General features: G+C 38.1%; 2 protein-coding genes across 4 annotated transcripts; one reads left to right on the plus strand and one right to left on the minus strand.

The window, feature by feature from the left end:
- Nucleotides 1-461: 461 nt before the first annotated feature.
- Nucleotides 462-4,738, minus strand: FKBP7 (FKBP prolyl isomerase 7). The gene is made up of 4 exons (XM_035331435.1): nt 4,434-4,738; nt 3,047-3,198; nt 1,143-1,276; nt 462-830 (listed from the first exon to the last, which is right to left on the minus strand). Exons 1-4 carry the CDS (start codon nt 4,652-4,654, stop codon nt 669-671), a joined length of 669 nt encoding a protein of 222 aa, XP_035187326.1. The 5' UTR covers nt 4,655-4,738; the 3' UTR covers nt 462-668.
- A 105-nt stretch (nt 4,739-4,843) lies between these two features.
- Nucleotides 4,844-17,586, plus strand: PLEKHA3 (pleckstrin homology domain containing A3). 3 transcript variants are annotated; one of them, XM_035331432.1, is made up of 8 exons: nt 4,844-5,053; nt 8,469-8,585; nt 9,263-9,418; nt 10,661-10,797; nt 12,201-12,365; nt 13,402-13,445; nt 13,989-14,104; nt 15,716-17,586. In XM_035331432.1, exons 1-8 carry the CDS (start codon nt 5,014-5,016, stop codon nt 15,844-15,846), a joined length of 906 nt encoding a protein of 301 aa, XP_035187323.1. In that variant the 5' UTR covers nt 4,844-5,013; the 3' UTR covers nt 15,847-17,586. The 3 variants fall into 3 exon arrangements, with proteins under 3 accessions (XP_035187323.1, XP_035187324.1, XP_035187325.1); XM_035331433.1 differs by lacking the exon at nt 9,263-9,418; XM_035331434.1 differs by lacking the exon at nt 4,844-5,053 and having other exon boundaries at nt 9,235-9,418.
- Nucleotides 17,587-19,384: the final 1,798 nt, after the last annotated feature.

Below are 19,384 nucleotides of genomic sequence, written 5' to 3' on the forward strand. Positions count from 1 at the left end.
CAACATTGTGTTGCTGAACAATCTGGCTAATTACATTAGTAATTTTATTACAGTCAAAATTTAACAATTTCCTTGAAAATACTGTATTTTCATAAACACCAAACTTAATATTACAAAGAGGGTAGTTTAAGTTACTTTAAAAAAATTTGTGTTTTTATGTTGAAACTCCACAGACAAGATTCATTTACTTTAAGGCTTTTTATAGATAAATTTGCTGCAACGGCCAATGGCCTATTTAACGTTTTAATGGAGTTACCTTCCTGGAATTGTTTTCTCCTTTTATTTTACAGGGAACTTAGAAGTATTCATCCAGTTATTTTCTCATTTTGTCAACAACTACTGGAACCATTTTTTTTTTAACTGACAGGACAGAAACAATTATTTTGATCAGTAATTTACACATTAAGGAAGACAACTGAGCAATAGTGTAGATTAGGAAATGACAAATCAGTAACAATAGCTCTTGTTATGTTCCAATTGTATTTATTTCTTTTGCAACACCTAGCACATTTTGTTAGTTATGTTAAAAATAAGATTTTTACAGTCACCTTAGATATAAAAAGATGCCACTATAAAAAAATACAAAATATTTTGTGATGAAATATTATTTTGGATGTCTTTTTTTTTTAAATCAGTGTCCAGAAAACAGCCAAGGGTTTTATGAGTGCTTAGAGTTCATCATGCTGGTAGACATTGTACTCCTTTGCTGATATGAAACCATCGCCATCATGGTCATTCTTCTTAAATATATCAGCTAAGATTTCATCATGGACTGAGGGGTGACGTTTTTTGCCATCTCTTGCAAATTCTTCTTTCAAATACTGGCTTATCTGGAAGAGAAGAAATAAAAAATCAACTGTTGTGGCTTTTATAGCAGTACTCAGCAGCTATCTATCTTCAAGAGCATTGTCATGTATGTGTGAGTTACTGTGACTGCTGTGCAGATGTCTGAAGCTTGTCTCCTACCAAGTTTGGGACTACTAATGCATTAAAGCAAATATGTACATTGCACTGTACCGTTTGTGTAAGTATACAGAAGCTTTACATGATGAACTGCAACAGAGGTAACTCATGTAAAGATAATGCTGATAAGATATATCCATAATTTTATAATCTATTCCAAATTAGTTATGCCACATTACCTCGAGTTCAGAGAGTTTCCTGTCACTGTCCTTGTCTATTTGATTAAATGCTTCAACACTTCGAGGTCCCTTATTTACTGCATAAAGTTCAATCTCAAAGATCAATGTTGCATTTGGTGGAATCTTGCCCTGTGCTATGAATAAAAGAAAGAACACATTTAAGAAATCAAACAAAATGTTCGGTGATCACACATATGCTAAATGCACATGCAAGTTGTCTTATTTTTCCTACTACAAAAGACTGATAATATTCAGATTAAACTCTGGATTTAAATATTACACAGCTAGACAGGACGATTGTTCATGTTCTGGCAAGACAGAAATGGAATGCATTGAGCAGGTAACAGTGTTACACAAATGACTTTGAGATTTACAAATATACTTCCCCAAAACAAAATTATATTGATCATACCAATTCAGGTACTTTTAAAAATGAAGATGTGTATGATTCGGAGCAGAGTTTGTGCGTTATGAAAAATAGCTATTTATGAACTTCTCACTATTTCACATACTGTCATATGATGGGGTTTATTGAGAGATAGATTCTAAGATGTATAACTTTATTTAATATTTGTAAAGTGATTTAAAAGATTACAGTACTAGGCTAACACTCGAATGTATTTTCTTTCTGAAGAAACAAGCGGGTAATAATCAGGTTTTACAAACTTACTATAAATTATACCTATGGTTAAAGGACATTATGCAAAATGGTGATTTAAATATGCATCTCACTAGAAAGAAGCAATAATGTGTAATTCAACTGATTCACCAAAACAAACAAACCAACAAAAAAAAACAAAAGAGAAGTACTTGAATATTTTGTTTGGTCTCTAGTAAAAAGACACCAAAACATGTTAGACACTACTATTCCTGTGTCAGAGCATTTGCCTATAAGCAAAGATCATTGCATCATGCATCTGGCCAAAACAGGAACTGGTAGAGACAAGAATAAATTAATGAGGTCTGAAAGTAAAGCCAAAAAAGCATCTAGAAATCATGCAGTGTAAAATTAAAATGTAAACATGCAAGCTGTTTCTATTTGTAGCCAAAGCTAGTGAGCATGACATTGTAACCTCAGAATTTTGACTGAATTTTGAGCTTGTGGCCATCTTTCATAAACTTGTTTGTAAGCATAAGGCAAACAAAACTATTCCTTGCACTTCTCATCTGAAATATCTGTATAAAAAATGTCAGGCTTCAGAGATCAAAATATTTTAATCTTACAAGCTTGAATGTGTAGGACTTTTAAATATATCTGAACATATGTCATGGTTTATATATTACCTACTAAATAAAGATACAGTACTAGAATTCAGTGCCCGTAGTTTACAAATATACATACCAACAAAAGAAAGACACGTAAAGATTTAGAAAGCCACATGCATCTTTTCTAATTCAAGATTAGGCAGGCATCTTCCCCAACATGCAGGAATACGCTGAGACAGAGGACAAGTATGCTGTAGGAAAGCAGTATTTTCTTGAAGTGCTACCTAGAACAAACAGTTAACGCTAGTATTAGATTTAAAGAATGTATTTTTGTGTCAGTGTTTTTCCTTGTAGTTACAAGACTTTTTTATTAAACATTATGCTCAAGGGACAACAAATTATTCCTACTAAACTTCATTGGCTAGAATGGAATTGTATCAAAGACAGAACCAGTGCATGCGATTCTAACCCAATACCACACTGCCAAATAATTACTACGCATCAGGAGCTGCTTTTTCAGAGAAACTACTACACCCAAGCCAGAGCTGAATTTAAGTTATCTAAAACTGAGTACTGACACTGCATAATACTCTTACTTGAACATTTTTTTAAAATGGAATGCATACTTAAGCATCATAAATTCAAACCTGATTTCAGAGCAATAAAACAAAGTTTAGTATTTAAAATCTTTCTTTTACCGTATCCTTGCTGTCCATACGCTAATGATGGAGGAATGATCACTTTTCGTTTTTCTCCAGGACACATATTCATCATAGCAATATCTAACCCTTTTATGACTTGTCCAACACCCAGAACGAACCATTTTGGATGACCTTCATTTTGCGTCCGACTATTAAAAACAATTGTGAGTGGATAACAATTAATTTAGCATTTGTGTTTTTTAAATGACTTTAAATTAGCAGTTGGTAAAATCATGTATTAAATTATTTAAACACAAGAACATTTAGAATGCAAGAATATCCTAAGTGTTAACACTATTTTTCTGCTACACTCACAATTTTTTAAGGTCAAATCTTGATATGTATAAACGGCAACCTCCTTTTGAAATCAAAGGACATGTAAAAAACTAAATTCTTACTAAAAACATTCAATCCTCCTGATATACTGCATGCAAGGTGTTACTTCAGGAAGTCTGTGAGAGGAGAGCTGGGAGGAATTCCCTGCTGTGAAGTGAGAACGACTTCAGCAGCTCACTGTGGGATGGGATGGGATGGGATGGAGCACGCAACTGAGTGTTGGGGGAACATGGAAACCTTGGCTACGGTGCTGTGTGCTCACCCACTGCTCTGTTCACTTATAACAGTGTCTGAGCCAGCTTCTGCTCATAAGAGGTGTCCCCACTATGGGAGCTACACTGAGCTGTGAATGAGCAGCCCAAAAGTCAAAGGGCAGCACTAAATGTGTCAAAATTAGCCACTCCAACAGGAAAAAATGAAAGTAAAATGGCAGTTAAATGTAGCATTATCTTCTATTGATTTTTTCTTAAATAATACAAGTGAGGGGATGAATCAAGGTTGGGTAATAAACTAGGCCCATCAATGCCAGTCAGATCTGTGATATATGGGCAAGCAACGAGCCTGAAGAAGGCAGACTCCCACTCTGCAGCTCTGCGCAGCGAGTCCTGCCACTCTCGGCAGGATGTGCCAACAAGAAAAGCAAGGCACTGTTAAAACTAAGACTAAAAATAAAACGAAGCTTTTTCACGATGGCTTCAGCAAAACGAGCTGAGACATGCCTGCGGACGAGGCAAAGCAGCGTACGCTCAAACGGGAAGATGGGTGCAAGGAGGAGAGCCCGGCAGCCGCGGCCTGGTGCGGGGCAGCCACCATGCCAACCACGCAGCAGCCCGCAGGCTGTACTGACATTTCTGTCCAAAACGACTGATTTCCCGTAAACCGCCACGCGTTTGTTTCAGAAATCCTTCAGCGCTCAGCTTAGGGAAAAAAAATAAATAAATAAAAAAGGCTGGGGGGGGGGGGGGGGTATCAATGTCAGCACGGTTTGGAGCAGACGCTGCCCCAGCTGCCCCGCCGCTGTCGCACACCGCCGGGCCCCGCCGCCCACCTGCAGTAGAACTTGGAGCCGTCGCTGGCCAGGAAGCCGTCGTAGTGCGCGTTCAGCAGGTCCCCCTTCTTGCTCTTGGCGCTGCAGCTCTCGGGGAGGTGCAGCACCTCTATTTTAACCTCCTCCGCCACCGCCGCGACGCCCTCGGCCCGCGCCGGGGCCGGGGCCATGGCGAGGAGGCGCAGGAGCAGCACGGGGACCAGGATCATGTCGCGGCCCATCTCGCTCCGCGCAGGCCGCCGGCGTGGCACTGCCGCGGCGGGGCCGGCTCGCTGTGGGCGGGCCGGGCCGGCTCCCGGGGCCGGCCCCAGGAAGCGAGGGGGACGGCGGGGAGCGGCCGGGGGACGCGCATGGGAGGCGCGGAGCGCCCCGCCGGCCGGGTGGCGCCGCCGGGGCCGCTGCCGTGCCGGGGCTGGGCTGAACCGAGCCGGGCCCAGCCGAGCCGGGCCGGGCCGAGCGGCTCCCCCGCCGCGCAGGGAGCAGCGGCGGGGACGGGAGGGGAGCGCCCATCCCCGCGGCGGTGGCCGCGCTTTCCCCGCGGCGGCGTAGGAGGATGCGGGGCGGCGCGGGGCTGTGAGCGATGGAGGGGGCCCTGTACAAGTGGACCAACTACCTGGCGGGTAGGCGCCGGCGCCGGGGCCGGGGGCGGCTCGGGGCGGCCGGGCCTGCGGCGCGGCGGAGCCTGCGTGAGGGGCGCCGTGCTCCGGGCACCCGAGGCCGGCGGGGGCTGCGGGCTGACAGCCGGGCCGGGGGCTCTGCTGGGCGGCCCGCGGGCGGCCGCTGCCCCGGGCGGCTCGTTGCGGCTGTCGCATCTTTCCCCTCCATCTTATGTTTGCGGCGCACAGCCTTACCGGTGTCCCCACGTGCGGCTCAGGAGTCACGCAGGGCTCGGTCTTTAAATGTTGGGTGCTGAATGCTTACCCAGCCTGGATTCTCTTGATTCGACTTGGGATGGTCATTGTTTGCACTCTCTGCGTCTGTATCCTAACCTGTGAAATATGCAAACAAACTTTGGTTCTGGAGGACACGTTCTGGGTAAATATATTTTGTGAAGTGCTGTGGGCAGAAGCGCACTAAAGGCCTGCGTTTGCTGTCAGAAGTGTTTGGTTCATCCTCTGTCATAACAAAGTCGTCACCTCCCCCTGGAGATACCAGTGGACAGGCTGTACTTTCACGGGGAAGAAGATTCCTCTTCTGATGCTGTAATTGTGCCTGTAAAGCAGATCAGAGCTGGATCACATACTGTGCCTCACCAGGCCTCTTGGGTGGCTTTGGCAGGCCGTCCGTGCCTTCTTTGCCCTCTTGGTCTTTGCCTGTGCTGTTTGTTGTTTTTTTTTTCTTTAAATTAGGTGAATTCAGGTGTTGAATGTGGAGTGGTGTAAAACTTAAGTTCTGAGCGTTTATAATAAAGTGCAGGCCCCACACTGCAAGGATTGTGTGCTTGCTTGGAATTGAAATGTACGTAGTTTTGTATTTTTCAGAGCAAATCCACGTCCACATATACTGGCCTTCCAGTGGAAGGATTCCATACTCGTGCTGGAATTACATAGCTGTTAGATAAGATATTTTGGTTGCTTCACAGTGAATGCGGGGAATAGCATTAATGGAAAAAAATGCGGCTATGTATGAAAATGAGTGCAAATTTCTTTTCAAAATAGAATGGTATTTCTCACTTTCATTTTTGTGACCAGAAGAAAATTCGGTGAAAGGTAAAAGGTCATGGGAAATGAACCTTTGTGGTGTTTGATAAAAACTTATATGCAGCTAACTTCCACTAAAAGTCAGCAGCCCTCTAATATACTGAACTGCAGAACCCTTCCTTCCATGTGTGTTGCCCAGCTGACAGCATCTGCTCCAGTTGCATTTGAAAATTATAGTGTCAGAAATTCCCCAGAATTTCCTGAATATGAGGGAAACAAATTAAAAAAAAAAAAAAAAAAAGCATATCCGTGATTTTTTTCAAAGTTTTTATCAACTTTTTGGTTACTCTGGTATATGTTTTTGTAGCCAAAAATAGGCTGTGGTATTTGTGGTACCATTTACAGTAGAAGCCAAGCAGCAAAGGAGCTTGTTATTGTTGCTTGTGGAAAACATTATTTAGTTTCCTTCTTCTTACTTAAATAATACATGTTCATCTAAGGACTTGTGAAGGAATTTATTAAATATTTAGTTGAATACAGGACACTTTATTTGCCCAAATTCAAGTAAGAGGTGGCTTTGTTCTTTTACTTGCTTCTGTGAGGCACCGGGGTCTTTTAAAACCCTTGCAGATTTTTTTTTTTTTTTTCCAAAGCCAGAATAATATGGGGCTGAATTAATCATCCATATAGGGTCCCTTTTTATCAGAATAACACCGTTCAGAAATGCACTGACATGGACATGTGCCTAGGAGATAAGCACAGTGCAGAGTCAATGTTTTGCAACACGACATAGCTTAAAAAAAACACGGGTGCGTTTCTGAGCTGCCTTTTACACGACATGCTCTTCCATACAGTCATTTCATGGCTGTTTTTATATTACTTTAGTGTTAAAGTTGTGGTGTGCACATATTACTTAAAATCTTTCCCCTGGGAACTGGGGTCCCTCGGTGTTTTTACTTTTTTTTTGTGTGTGTGTGAGAATGTGGATCTGCTTATTATCCCCTGCATTTTAAATGATAAAGACGTTTACCATTATAGCTAATAAATAACTTTAAAAAATAAAGTTACTCATTTTAATTTCCTTATCCTGGAACTGTGACATGATGTAATGGGATCTGGTCCTGCGCTTTCTGAATCAGTGTTAAAATTGGTAATGACTGCACGTGAGCAGTATGAAGCCTCTAGTGGGTGCTTGAGGAAGCCTCCGGTGTTAGAGCGTGGTGCTGCCGAGTGGCTGCAGCTTGCTCTCTTGGGATGACAGGATGGTGAGCACCGTGGACCACACTGTCATATCGCCAAATGTGTTGAGTTCTTGGCTGCATAGCTACTGCTGTTTCGAGCCATAAGCCAGGCAGGAAGGTATATGCTTGGTCTCAGGTTGTAAACTAGAGGGAGAGTCTGCTCATATTGCCTAGCCGACCCAGGCTGTAATAGGCCTGAGTGCTTACTATCTTCTACTGGAATGTTTTAGTTCTAGGTTGTTTTTAGAAACCAAGGTGCTTTGCTAGGCAAAAATATTCATATCTGGTAGTATTAAAAAATAGAGTACCTATCCACTTAGTGTTGAGCTTTATGAAATAGCTGTAAAATAAATTAAGAGATAAATTACTGTCAAGGCCCTCTCTGATTAAAATAAATCAGCATTTCTACTTAGTGTTATGCTGCGTAGAGTTGTCAGAGTTGCATGTGCATGTGTAATCTGCTCTCTTTTGTAGAATTAATGAAGTCAGAGATCATTAAATAGTTTTGCTGATGTAAAGCTGGTGAAAACAGTAGTAGGGGAGTTGGTGTATGCTGTCCTCACAAGTGGACTCTTAGTAATGTAAGCTATGTCTCAATTCCCAGCACAATGCCTGTTGTTAAATTGTTGTTGACACTGGAGCCGGGCTACTTTCAGAGGAAACAGTATGTCAGTAGTTAAGTGTGAAATACAGATTTTTTCATTGAAATACAGTAGGCAGAGAGAGGAGAATGAACATAGCAGTTTGTGATGACAGTCATTTATTTCTGGGACTACAATCTAAAGGAAGTCTACCTGAAAAATATATTTTAAAAATAATTTTTCTTCAGAGGTATGTGATTTATCAGTCTTCAAAATGGGATTCCATAGTAGCTAAATTAAAATTGCATTCTGCGGTAGAATGGAGTATAGTGAACGCTGAAATACCGCCAACCTTGCATTCAAAATGAATGGGAATGAAATAGCTGTGTAATACTGGTTTGATTGTAGAGCAGCTCCGGTCTTCAGACCACAGATTCTTTACTTCCTGGTGTGTCATGGGAGTAGTGTAATGTTTGCATCTTTTGTAAAAGTTTTAGCAGCCAAAGAGCTTAATTTAATTAGCAATGTAGTAATTAGACTAAACTTTCTTTTTCCTGTTTTCGATCTTGCTAGGTTGGCAGCCTCGGTGGTTTGTTTTAGACAATGGGATATTGTCGTACTATGATTCACAAGATGATGTTTGCAAAGGCAGCAAAGGAAGTATAAAGATGGCTGTGTGTGAAATAAAAGGTAAGAATTATGTTTCTGCCAGAAGAAATTTTAGCTGTCAGGGAGACAAGAAGAGATCAGTTTTGCATCACAAACTTTTCTCCTCTGTTTTCATATATTTATAGTCTAATGTCATTGCTTCGTAGTTTACAAATAATAATGAATGTGAATTATGAAATGGGGACAAAGAAGAATGTTTTCACACTTGGAGCTCTTTTTTGAGATTTAGAACTCATCATATTATATGAATATAATGGACTGTAAATGGAGTCTACCTCAGTTCTTGTTTCTAGGACTATGGGACCTGAAGACAGGTTTCATCTAGAAAGGCGATTAATTCAGTTTTTAGTCCTCCATAAATACTGTCCTTTAACAAAACTCTTCAGTTTCCCATATTTAGATCAGGGTTGGAGTATAAGTTACTACAGATTCATGAATTGATTTCTTAATGCAGTAAGGGAACCCCATTTTACTTGAGTTTAGCCATTGTTTGTTTAGTGTCTGTTATTCCTGCCTTTTCACTTGAAGGCATAGGCTTTCTGTTATTTGGCAGCAGCACATTGTGATTTACTGTATTATTGTGGTGTACTGTATTACTAAATACTTTGATTTGTTTTTAATAAATAATTGTTACCAGATTGTGTTTTGTTTTGTTTTGTTTTTTTCAAAGTTGTTCTTTTATTCTTCTCTATTGTAAGTTCACGCAACAGACAACACCAGAATGGAGCTAATCATCCCAGGGGAACAGCATTTCTATATGAAAGCAGTTAATGCAGCTGAAAGGCAGAGGTGGCTGGTAGCACTGGGGAGTGCAAAAGCCTGTTTAGCAGATACTAGAACAAAAAAAGAAAAAGGTATGTGTGTTACCTTGAGCACGCACAAGCAAACCACTTTTTCAAATGTTTGTTTTCAGGTAATGATAGCGCAAATATTGTGTTAGAAATTGAGTACTATTGTCTTTAAAAGATGAACTGTAATTATTCCTAGTCATCTGTAATGTAAATTTCCCCATGATGTTTGAACTGTATTAGTAAATGATGCAAATCACTGTGTTGCATAGTCTGTTTTTTACTTTATTTTGCTGATCATAGGCGTTATCACTTCTATGTTTTCTGTATTGCCTTTCCATTTTGGATTTGGATTTGGAATTCAAATTTCCAATTTGGATTTCTGTGCTGTCATAAGATTTGTCCTGTACCTCATATCTGTATGGCATTCTAGGAATGTTGCTGTGACCATATGAAGTATCAAGTTCACAACTGCCATGAACATGAGTTCTGTTTACTTCAAAGAAACCTGTATCAGTTGCTATCAGTTCAGACTCCTTTCTCTTCTACAAATATGCATGTCTGACTAGGAGTCTAATAGTTAGAAGGAGAGGGAGTTTAAACTCAATGTCCATGGGGTTTAGATGTCTAATTCCCTGGGCCCTTTTTGAGAAAATACATGCATCTTAGTTATATGCCTAATATATTTTTACAGACATTCCAGCGGTGATATTCTGTGTCTTTATTCTGTCCAAGTTACAAAAAAATGACTTGTATGTAAAACCAATCATATGCTTCATTATTAAAATTCCTGAATGTATTCAGCTCTGTCGTCCTTGACATTAAGGCATCTAGAATTTCAGTATGCGGGCATTGTACAAGTTTCCTTTTACTGGAGGAAAACACACTAAAACACACTGGATGAAATTACCTCCACTGAAGGAAGTCAATATAACCCATGAGAATATATATATTTTTGAATGTCTTGATGTAACCATTTACCCACTCTAACGGGGATAAATGTAATCTACTGATTTTTTTCCTACATTGCACTGTAGCTAAGAAAGATTTCAACTTTATCATTTCTTGTTATATGCCTCTGTCATTGTGGTCATTAAAGTAGCATCAGTTATCAAAAAGTACAAACTCTGGTGTCTGCTTCAAATATAGTTCTTGATTCATTGCAGAATCCAATTTTTCTCAAATTCAAGTGATAGCTTAAGCAAATTTTTAAATCGGTATTTAAATTTAAATGAGAAGTGCACTTAAAAAATTAGGATATGTAATAAATGATATGCCATAAATTGACATTTCCTTTTTTTCTTACAGAAATAAGTGAGACCAATGAATCTCTTAAAACCAAAATGTCCGAACTTCGTCTCTACTGTGATCTTTTAATGCAGCAAGTTCATACAATACAAGAATTTGTTCACCGTGATGAGACTCGTTCTCCTCCCAGCATTGAGGTATTGAATTTCTAGAATGGCATTGGAGAACCTGATTACATAGTTCAACTAAAGTTTCTGCTGACATCTTATGCTTTTTTCCCTTCTTCTGAATGTTGGGAGTTTTAACTCAGATTTAAGTCAGATTTTGAGTGGTTGAGTGTACATAATGCTGACATTGATTATAAGTGCACAAAGAACCTGTATGATTTAATTTTAACCATAAAATGTATTAGGAATCAATTGTGTTATTGAGTCATTTGGTTAAAAGGCCAGAAGAGCTGTCACATCAGCTATACAGTAATTTGTCTTGTTTCAGATCTCTGTTACGTGCAGAGTGGTTGAAACTATCTATCTTGTTTGTCCATTCTTTACTTCCTTTAGGACGGTATTCCATTTTGTTGTCAGTAAGAGACAGCGTTACGGGTATCGGAAACCTGCAAAGTCTCTCTGAATATACACAATTCAAAGTATTCTAGTATTTCTATTTTTGAATGAAAGTAAATGCTGGGCCTCATTCTTTATACTCTTGAATAGTGTATGGAAAATACTGTTGCCCACTTCACTAAAAGGCTGGTGGTTGAAGCCTACCTAGGGACAGGGGTGTTCCTCCCTGGGGTTACCTTTTGGTGGCCTTCCAGTACCTAAAGGGGGCCTACAAGAAACCAGGAGAGGGATTCCTTATCAGGGAGTGTAGTGGTAGGACAAGGAGTAGTGGTTTTAAACTAAAGGGTTTAAAACTAATGGTTTTAAACTAGACTAGATTTAGATTAGATATTTGGAAGAAACTCTTTAATATGAGGGTGGTGAGGCACAGGAACAGGTAGCCCAGAGAAACTGTGGATGCCCCATGCCTAGAAGTTCCCAAAGCCAGGCTGGATGGGGCTTTGAGCAACCTGGTCTAGGGAGAGGCAACCCTGCCCATAGCAGGGGGCTGGAATTAGGTGATTTTTAAGGTCCTTTCCAATCCAAACTATTCTATGATTCTGTGACTTAGGGCAAAGTAAAGCAAGGTGTCGACACTTTGTCACAAAAGAGAAAATGACTGTCAGTTGGCAACAGCAAGGTGAAAATGGCCTGCAGAATTGTTGCACTGGAGCGATAAAGCTGTTCACATGCCATTCTTTTATTTCACTGACCTTCTGTTACCAGATAGCTATTCTGAGACAAGCTTCTTGTATTTACAGTAAAAACATAGCATCATTGGCTGATACCCTAAAAAATTCAGATGTCAGAAAGAAATCAGAGTGCTGTCACATTTAGTTGCTTAACTGACCGCAATGTAAGTGTACGTTTGATTAAGTAAATGGGAAATGGAAGTTATCACTAGTTCTTAGTGGGAAGGAGGGAAATAAGTGGGTATGGGGGGGGAATTGTATTTGCATTTTTTTCTTGCTTATGTTTGTGCTTTCATTTATTTTCAGAACATGAATGAAGCCTCTTCCTTGCTTAGTGCCACCTGTAATACATTTATCACAACACTTGAAGAATGTGTGAAGATTGCTAATGCCAAGTTTAAGCCAGAAATGTTCCAGCTGCCTCACCCTGATCCCTTGGTTTCTCCTGTGTCACCATCACCTGTCCAAATGGTTTAAACATTTAAAAATACTATTTTTTCTAAGTGTCATGCAGTTGGTTAGATGTGGGGAAGAACGGCAGAAGGCTATAGTATTGCAGTGTGTTATGACATCAGCAAATGAAATCTTGACACTACTGTGATCAGTGCAGGTCCTAAATATTTTATAAATCAATACTTCTCTGTTTCCAGTCTTCGTTTGCTAGCATTCCCATAATCAGGGTAATTGGTCATATGTGTCAAGACCCTGTACTGAGATATCTCAGAAATAAATGAGATTTATTTTTTCCTCAGTTAAACAGACACCTGCCTTGTGACTTGAAGCACTTGAGCAACATAGGTTATTTTTCAATGTATATAATTCAAAAACGTTCATATTAATATAACATGCCCTTATATATCAAAAACGTAAATAATGGCAAAGATACTCGCATAACTCTTCATTACTAATTATTTCTTTTAGGATGACAGTGTATGTGAAATCATCTTAAATGTCTTACTGATCACATATGTAGTTTCTAAGATAGGCTGTGTTGTAAGAGTCCCTTTCTTTGTACTTGGATATTGTCCTTTTATCTTCCATCCCATCAAATGACATACAATTCTGTATGTCATTTGTATAACTTAATAACTTTCACACATAGAGATTTGGCAGTGATATCAGAAGAACCGCAAGAGGCAGAATCAAGAGGCAGACTTTTGGCTTTCTTTTGTAATGGAGAATTTAAACTGGCTTTTTGTGGGGGAAAATACTTCAACATTTCTATACCATGTGAATTGACAAATGGCTCTCTAACTAGATAGTATTCTGTGTAGTAAATTGCATTTCCTGTGTGAATGCTTTAAAACTTTTAATATTGGTAGCAATCCATCCATTTCCATATAGTTAAAGCAGACTTCACATTAAGAACAGTTATTTTAAATGTATATATGTATAAAAAAAGAAAGATTACCCACCCTCTTTGTAGAGGCTGTAAATAGAGTATAAATTAGTGTAGGTATGTATACTATTCTTGAAAGTAGCTTGTGGCATTTTTTTTTCTTCCTAGATGAAGCGTTCCATTAGCCACCCTGGTCCTTGTTATTCAGAAAGGTAATTTTCTATTTCATTTTTTTTTTTTCTTTATTTCTTAAAATACCTCCCTGAACATGCTGGCATTAAAATAAACATATGAGAGAAAATTTTCACTTGTGAAAATAATTGGCATAAATTGATCTAATTTTGAAAGCTAAGGAGCAGATTATTGGTGTCAGTGGCAAATAATGGAGCTCATTGTGTCATAATGACTCTCATACTTGCCCTGTAAATATTTCTTCATGCTAGAAACTTTATGACTTCTTCTGCTGACTTCATAAAATTAGATGTGTAACTTAAAATGCTGTATTCTTTCTGGGTCAGTCTTTCAGATTTTTGAATTACTGTCTTCTGCTTGCAAACACTGTATTACATTTTTATTTCAATTTTCAGGCATTGAAATTGTGAAAATCAAAATTTTCTGTTGATTATGTTATTTTTGCCTTAGTGAAAAACATTATTGATATTGACAAACTAAAAACCAGAATTATTTTGAAGTATGTTAAGTTTGTGTGGGTTGTTACAGAATATTCTTGCTAATATATCTTGTTTCATTTGTAGGAATAATCACTCTGTAAAAGAACCAATTTCATCCCTTCACCGATTATCACAGCGACGCAGAAGAACATACTCAGATACAGAGTCTTACAGTGATAGTCCCCTGGAAGATTCTCAAAGTAAGTTTGGAAGAGGGATGGTTTTCTTTTCTATCTTTCTGTAGAATTCATTACCCTGTTTACAGCAACTGTTTTAGTGCTGATATCTATATAAGAAAAAAGAGTTGGTTGTAAGGTTGCAACATTATAAATCGGAGCACTAGTGTAGGTTTTTATGTAGGTGACTTTTGCTAGCTTTCATTCGTATGGAAAAGGATCTTACAGCTGGAGCAGTTGTACTGAAATAAGTAGGACTGCTTGTAATCTAAAATGGAGACCCAACCAGAACAGGAGTGTTGGTTGGACCTTGCATGAACATTATTTTGGTATGTGATGTGGCATATGTTACTTGCTATCTGCTTGTTATTGCTAAACAAATTCTCCTTTCTTTGGTCCCTCTGAATGGGGGGTGGTGGGGTGGTTAATTTCCCCACAATGCATTGCTGAAAGATCATTCATTTCAGTGTCTGCTTGCCTGTTGTGGAGAGCACCACTGTTCTGAAATAGTGCAGCCTTGCTAATAATAAATAAAAACAACCAAAAAAATGATGAAGTGATGTCATGTTCAGAATATTAGACCCTACTGGTTAGAGGGGCCTACTGAGTGAGTTAGTATCCAGTTCTGTCTTTTTAGGTCTTGACTCTTGTTCTCCTTTTGACTCCATCCTAAATCCTCTCAGGGAGACTTTAACATGACCAGTTCTTCTCTTCTAGTTCTGATTTAGTCTTGCTTCCTTCTGGAGTTCCTAGTGCCTCAGTTGGATTGAAAAAAAAAGTGGGGCCTGTGCAGTGCTGAAAGTCCATGCAAGTCCAAAAATGGTACTAATGCTTTACACTATCACAGCACAAGTATTTGCACTGCCACACCATCTTATTGGTTCTCTGATGCTCACGTACTGCAGGACAACCACCACTTTTATCTCACTCACCTGCCACCTGTTTAAGGTCTGCTAGCATCTATCCCAGGCTAACAAACTTAGTTTAGATTCCAGTCTGCATCTCACTGCCTAGGTAATTGCAGATCATTCTTGCTTTCTGTAACATAAGTCTGTTGTTAATATCTGGACCTTCTCCTGGGGTTGGTCACCCAGTCTGATTCTTTTCAGAATTGCTGAGAAGTCTTGTGTGTTTCTGCTAATACCAGACTTTTTTGGTTCCTTACTAGCTCTAGCTTCTAGCTCACTTTCTTTCCTTTTTTTTTTTTTTTTTTCTTTTTCCTTTGTTAGAAGCTCCCTCTACTACCTTTTAGTTATCTTCATTCTCTTTCGTGCCAGGTAGCCTAGCAATACTGAACTTGCAGGAAGTCATCCATCTCATTTTGATAATAGAAAATATTTTAATTAAATGCTTATTGATTCATCAGTTTTTCTTCTTCAAAATTTTTTTCTTCATCATACAGAATTTGTCTGCACCTCACAGATTACTGTTGTTCATAATATAAAAATCATTGTTTAAAAGAAAAAAGTGACCACATACTAACTGAAAATTCTTTGTATCCATCACCCTTGGCCATGGTATTAATTGAAGTATTTTTGGAGAAGTCCAATAGGAAATAATTAGCAAATAGAATAACTGACAGATTGAATGAGGGTTTTTTCATTGAAATGTAAATACTTATTGATATTTTCATAGGATCTGCTCACTGTTCTAGAAGTGCTGTCAATGGAGATCTGGTGGTATCATCAGCCATTCCTGAAGAAAATAGATCAGTATCAAAGGAAAGATCTGAACTGGAAGAGACTCTCTCATCCTTTCCTTCATGAAGAAATTGAAAGTATTCAATTTTCTATAAATAATGCTATGCAAAGGCTGCTGTAATTATACTGTTGTTATAGAAAGTAGTCATTTCCCTTTTTAGAAGGATTTCTCTGCACTTTATACAATAACATAAAAACTATCTTTGAAGTGTATTTTATCTTTATATAGTTTATTTGCAAGAGTATTTTCCTAATATTTCACAGTTTGAATGTGCATTTTTTGGAACAAATGATGGTTTAACAGATAAGCATCTACATTTGTAAATGTTGCTCTTTTTAAAGTGTGAAGGTCTGACTGATACATTAGTAAATCTACAGGTCAAAAACTTTAGCAAAAAGGTTTCTTTTTTTTGGAGAAAATGCAATTTGTGCCATGGGCCTGCTGGTCATTTGTACAAGCAATCTGCCTGGAGCTATGATAGCCCTGCAGTGGCTTTTTTGCCTGCATAAGGGCTGTGGGACTGGGCACTAATAGGTCTATTCTAGCAGCTTAATGGTAATTGACATTGCCTTCTTTAAAAACACAAGGATATACATAATCCGGTCCTTATTTTTAGCCAATGAAAGTAGAAATATTTAGTGTATTTTTCTAAACAAATATATGAAAATAACTTAATATGAAGCATTTGTACCAAGCATTGGATATTTAATAATTTTTATTTATTTATTCTTTTTTGCATCAGAATTTTTTTACCTAATTTCACTACTGAAGATCTGAGGATCTACTAAAGGCTTCAAAATATCCATAAATTGTTTCTGGGGTGTGTAGTATCACAAGTAGCTAATACAACATGGCTAAGATTTACTCTGCTCACTTGAGATGTGTTTTTAGCAAAGTATTATAGAAGTAAGAGCTGAACCTATTAGACCATGAAGCTGCTGTTGAAATGGATATTTGTATCTACACATATTTTATTTATGACATATTTATACAAGAGGAAGCTTGTGATTTGGTGACTCCTTTATTATCATTTCAAGGTGGTATAAACCATGAGATGGATTCTGCTCTCAGTTACATCAGTGTAAATTTGCATTAACTGTGAGATCGGATTCTGACTCTGAATAATTCATGAGTTGTGTAGTATAACAGTGCTTATTAGCACCTTGGTCCATAAGGTTGCTAGAGTTAGCATTGTAAACTTTGGGGGATTTTTTTTTTTTTGTATTCATTTAGGGATAAACTTGGTCTGTAAAGTCTTAGCTGTAGAGCACTTTAAGCAAGCCATTTACTGTTTTTGATTTACACAATTCCTAAATAAATGCACATGGTTTTTTGCACTCAAGCACATACCAAAATCTCTTTTTATACACAAGTCTTTAATTTGGTCTATCTTGTTTGTCTTCCTTTAGTGTATATGAATAATTTGTTGTTTTTGAAGCAGTGTGGAAAAGACAGATGGGCTTGGAATGGAAATTTTCATTATAAACTTCTGGTATGTTGATTCATCTAAATCAAAATAGATCCAAATGTTGAGGAAAACCATACAACCTGTTGCCTGTCTAGACTAACAGGTTTTAAACCATTATGTTGGGGGTCAAATGGAATTGAAGATCTTGTGTGAGTAAAGTGATTTATGGATACCAGCTCAGAGCTGTTATTTGTGTTCAGTTTTCATGCAGCTAGTATTTGCATATCAGCCACACACGCTTGTACATTTTTCCTGAAATTTTGCTTTAATGTATTCTGTATGACACTTAAGACAATTGTAAAAATAAGTATTAAAGACATGTTCAGAGAAGTAAACAGCATATTGCTGAGTGTTTCATTGAATCATATACATTGTTTTAGAGCTGCTTATTGAAATTTCACAGAGGTTGCTTCCAGATTGTACAGTGTTAAGTCCATGTCACATTAACGGGTATCTGTATCTGGCTTCCAGCTACTATAGAAAAAATAGTTCGGACTCCACATTGTGCGAAAAAACATCATTGAGACTGATCTGTGCATGTAGTTGTAATTCAGCATTTTAAATACTGCTGATAAAATATTTGTAATAGGATTGGTTAGACACAGGTTGTAAGGCTTAGATTCCAGCACAATGGTTATATAATTTCTTCAGCACTGTGTTGGGTTTCTTTATGTGACTAAAGCTGGAATGATGTCTTAATATATATGCAACATGTTCTTGCTAAAGTTAGATCATCTTTTTTATCTACCTCTGCTAAACAATATGGCTAAAATCCTAAAATGTATTTAAAGGAAATCAGTGAATATATGCCATCATACTTTTGGTGTCAGGATCTAAGAAGTAATTTTGGAAAATGATACTGTGGAAGAACCACAGTAGTCTATATACAGTAAGATTAGAAAACTCTATATGCTCTTTTCATTTCCAGGGTTAGGGGAGAGCTAATCTGTAATTAATAATTATATTGTTACTCTTTCTGGTGGAGAATAGGAGCTGAATGTCTACATAGGATATGTAATTGATGCTTCTAGTTTTGATCTCACTTGCTTCCGAAGAGCTCCCAGTGAAACCAAATTCATTTTTTAAAGCATTTATCACTTAAAGGATATAAGCATACTACGTATACTTAGGCTAAAAGTGCTAATTTCTATTTATTGACTTTTATCTATGAAGTTTCAAACATTAGATGATTAGAAATGGAATGCACTTAAATGGCATACCAGCTTGTACTCTATAAAGAATTAATGATCAGGCACTTAGAAATTCATGAATATTTACATTACAATGCTCAGAGTCTAAAACTCTGAAAATTAATTATGTCTTTTCACCCATTGTATGCAAGTATAGTAAGTAAATTAGCTTATAGTGTCAGCTTGATTTCCCTCCTCCCCCACCCCGAGTGGAAGTCAGTTTTTGGAATACAGGCATTACTGTATCCCAAAACATACAAATATACATTGCAATGCATAACATTTTTGCATTTAATTTATTTTTAAAATGACATAAGTATTTGTGTTAATTTAACAAACTGTGAACTTAAATTTTGCTTGTTACACCAGAATCAGTATAGGTATTGTAACTGTTGTTACTGCTGATGCTACACTTAGCAACTTTTTACAGAAGTATAATACAAGAATGGAGGAAACTTCTTTGTCTGAAATCTATTTTTTTCAGGTGATCCTCGTTATTTAGCTTTAAAAGAGTTAATGTAAAACATGCCTGCCATTGACATTTCTTTGCTGACTACTTACAGGGCTGAACCTAAGCATTTCAGATCAACCTCTAAAACAGAATGTTACTGATTAAAGGGCGGGGGGGCTGGGGGGGGGTCATTTAGAAGCTGAGTAACCAAAGCCACAGCTGCTATCCTGAAAATATCTGCTACTTAACACTGAAGACCAAAGGATCATACAGATTGTTTCACTTGTAAAGGTCATCAGATGATTATAACACCCTTAGAAATGTCACTGTCTCAGGACTCAGCAGCTTAGCAGCTAGTTTAAGCAATGAAATGGTAAGAGATTCAGAAACTAAGCATTCCTCTACCCATACAGCAGAGCCACCTGTTCTTCATTATTTTGTAGAGGATGTCTAATAAGCATGACAAAGTTTAGTAGAAAGTGAGTGTACTGGGC

This window comes from Oxyura jamaicensis, chromosome 7, assembly GCF_011077185.1.
Source record: "Oxyura jamaicensis isolate SHBP4307 breed ruddy duck chromosome 7, BPBGC_Ojam_1.0, whole genome shotgun sequence".
Taxonomy (NCBI): Eukaryota; Metazoa; Chordata; class Aves; order Anseriformes; family Anatidae; genus Oxyura; species Oxyura jamaicensis.

Coding starts and splice junctions, on each gene's coding strand:
- FKBP7 (XM_035331435.1), bottom strand. CDS start 4,654: ATGGGCCGCGACATGATCCTGGTCCCCGTGCTGCTCCTGCGCCTCCTC. Junction 3,199..4,433: donor GGCTCCAAGTTCTACTGCAG/GTGGGCGGCGGG, acceptor TGTTTTTAATAG/TCGGACGCAAAATGAAGGTC. Junction 1,277..3,046: donor GTATGGACAGCAAGGATACG/GTAAAAGAAAGA, acceptor TTTTATTCATAG/CACAGGGCAAGATTCCACCA.
- PLEKHA3 (XM_035331432.1), top strand. CDS start 5,014: ATGGAGGGGGCCCTGTACAAGTGGACCAACTACCTGGCGG. Junction 5,054..8,468: donor GTGGACCAACTACCTGGCGG/GTAGGCGCCGGC, acceptor CGATCTTGCTAG/GTTGGCAGCCTCGGTGGTTT. Junction 12,366..13,401: donor CACCATCACCTGTCCAAATG/GTTTAAACATTT, acceptor TTTTCTTCCTAG/ATGAAGCGTTCCATTAGCCA.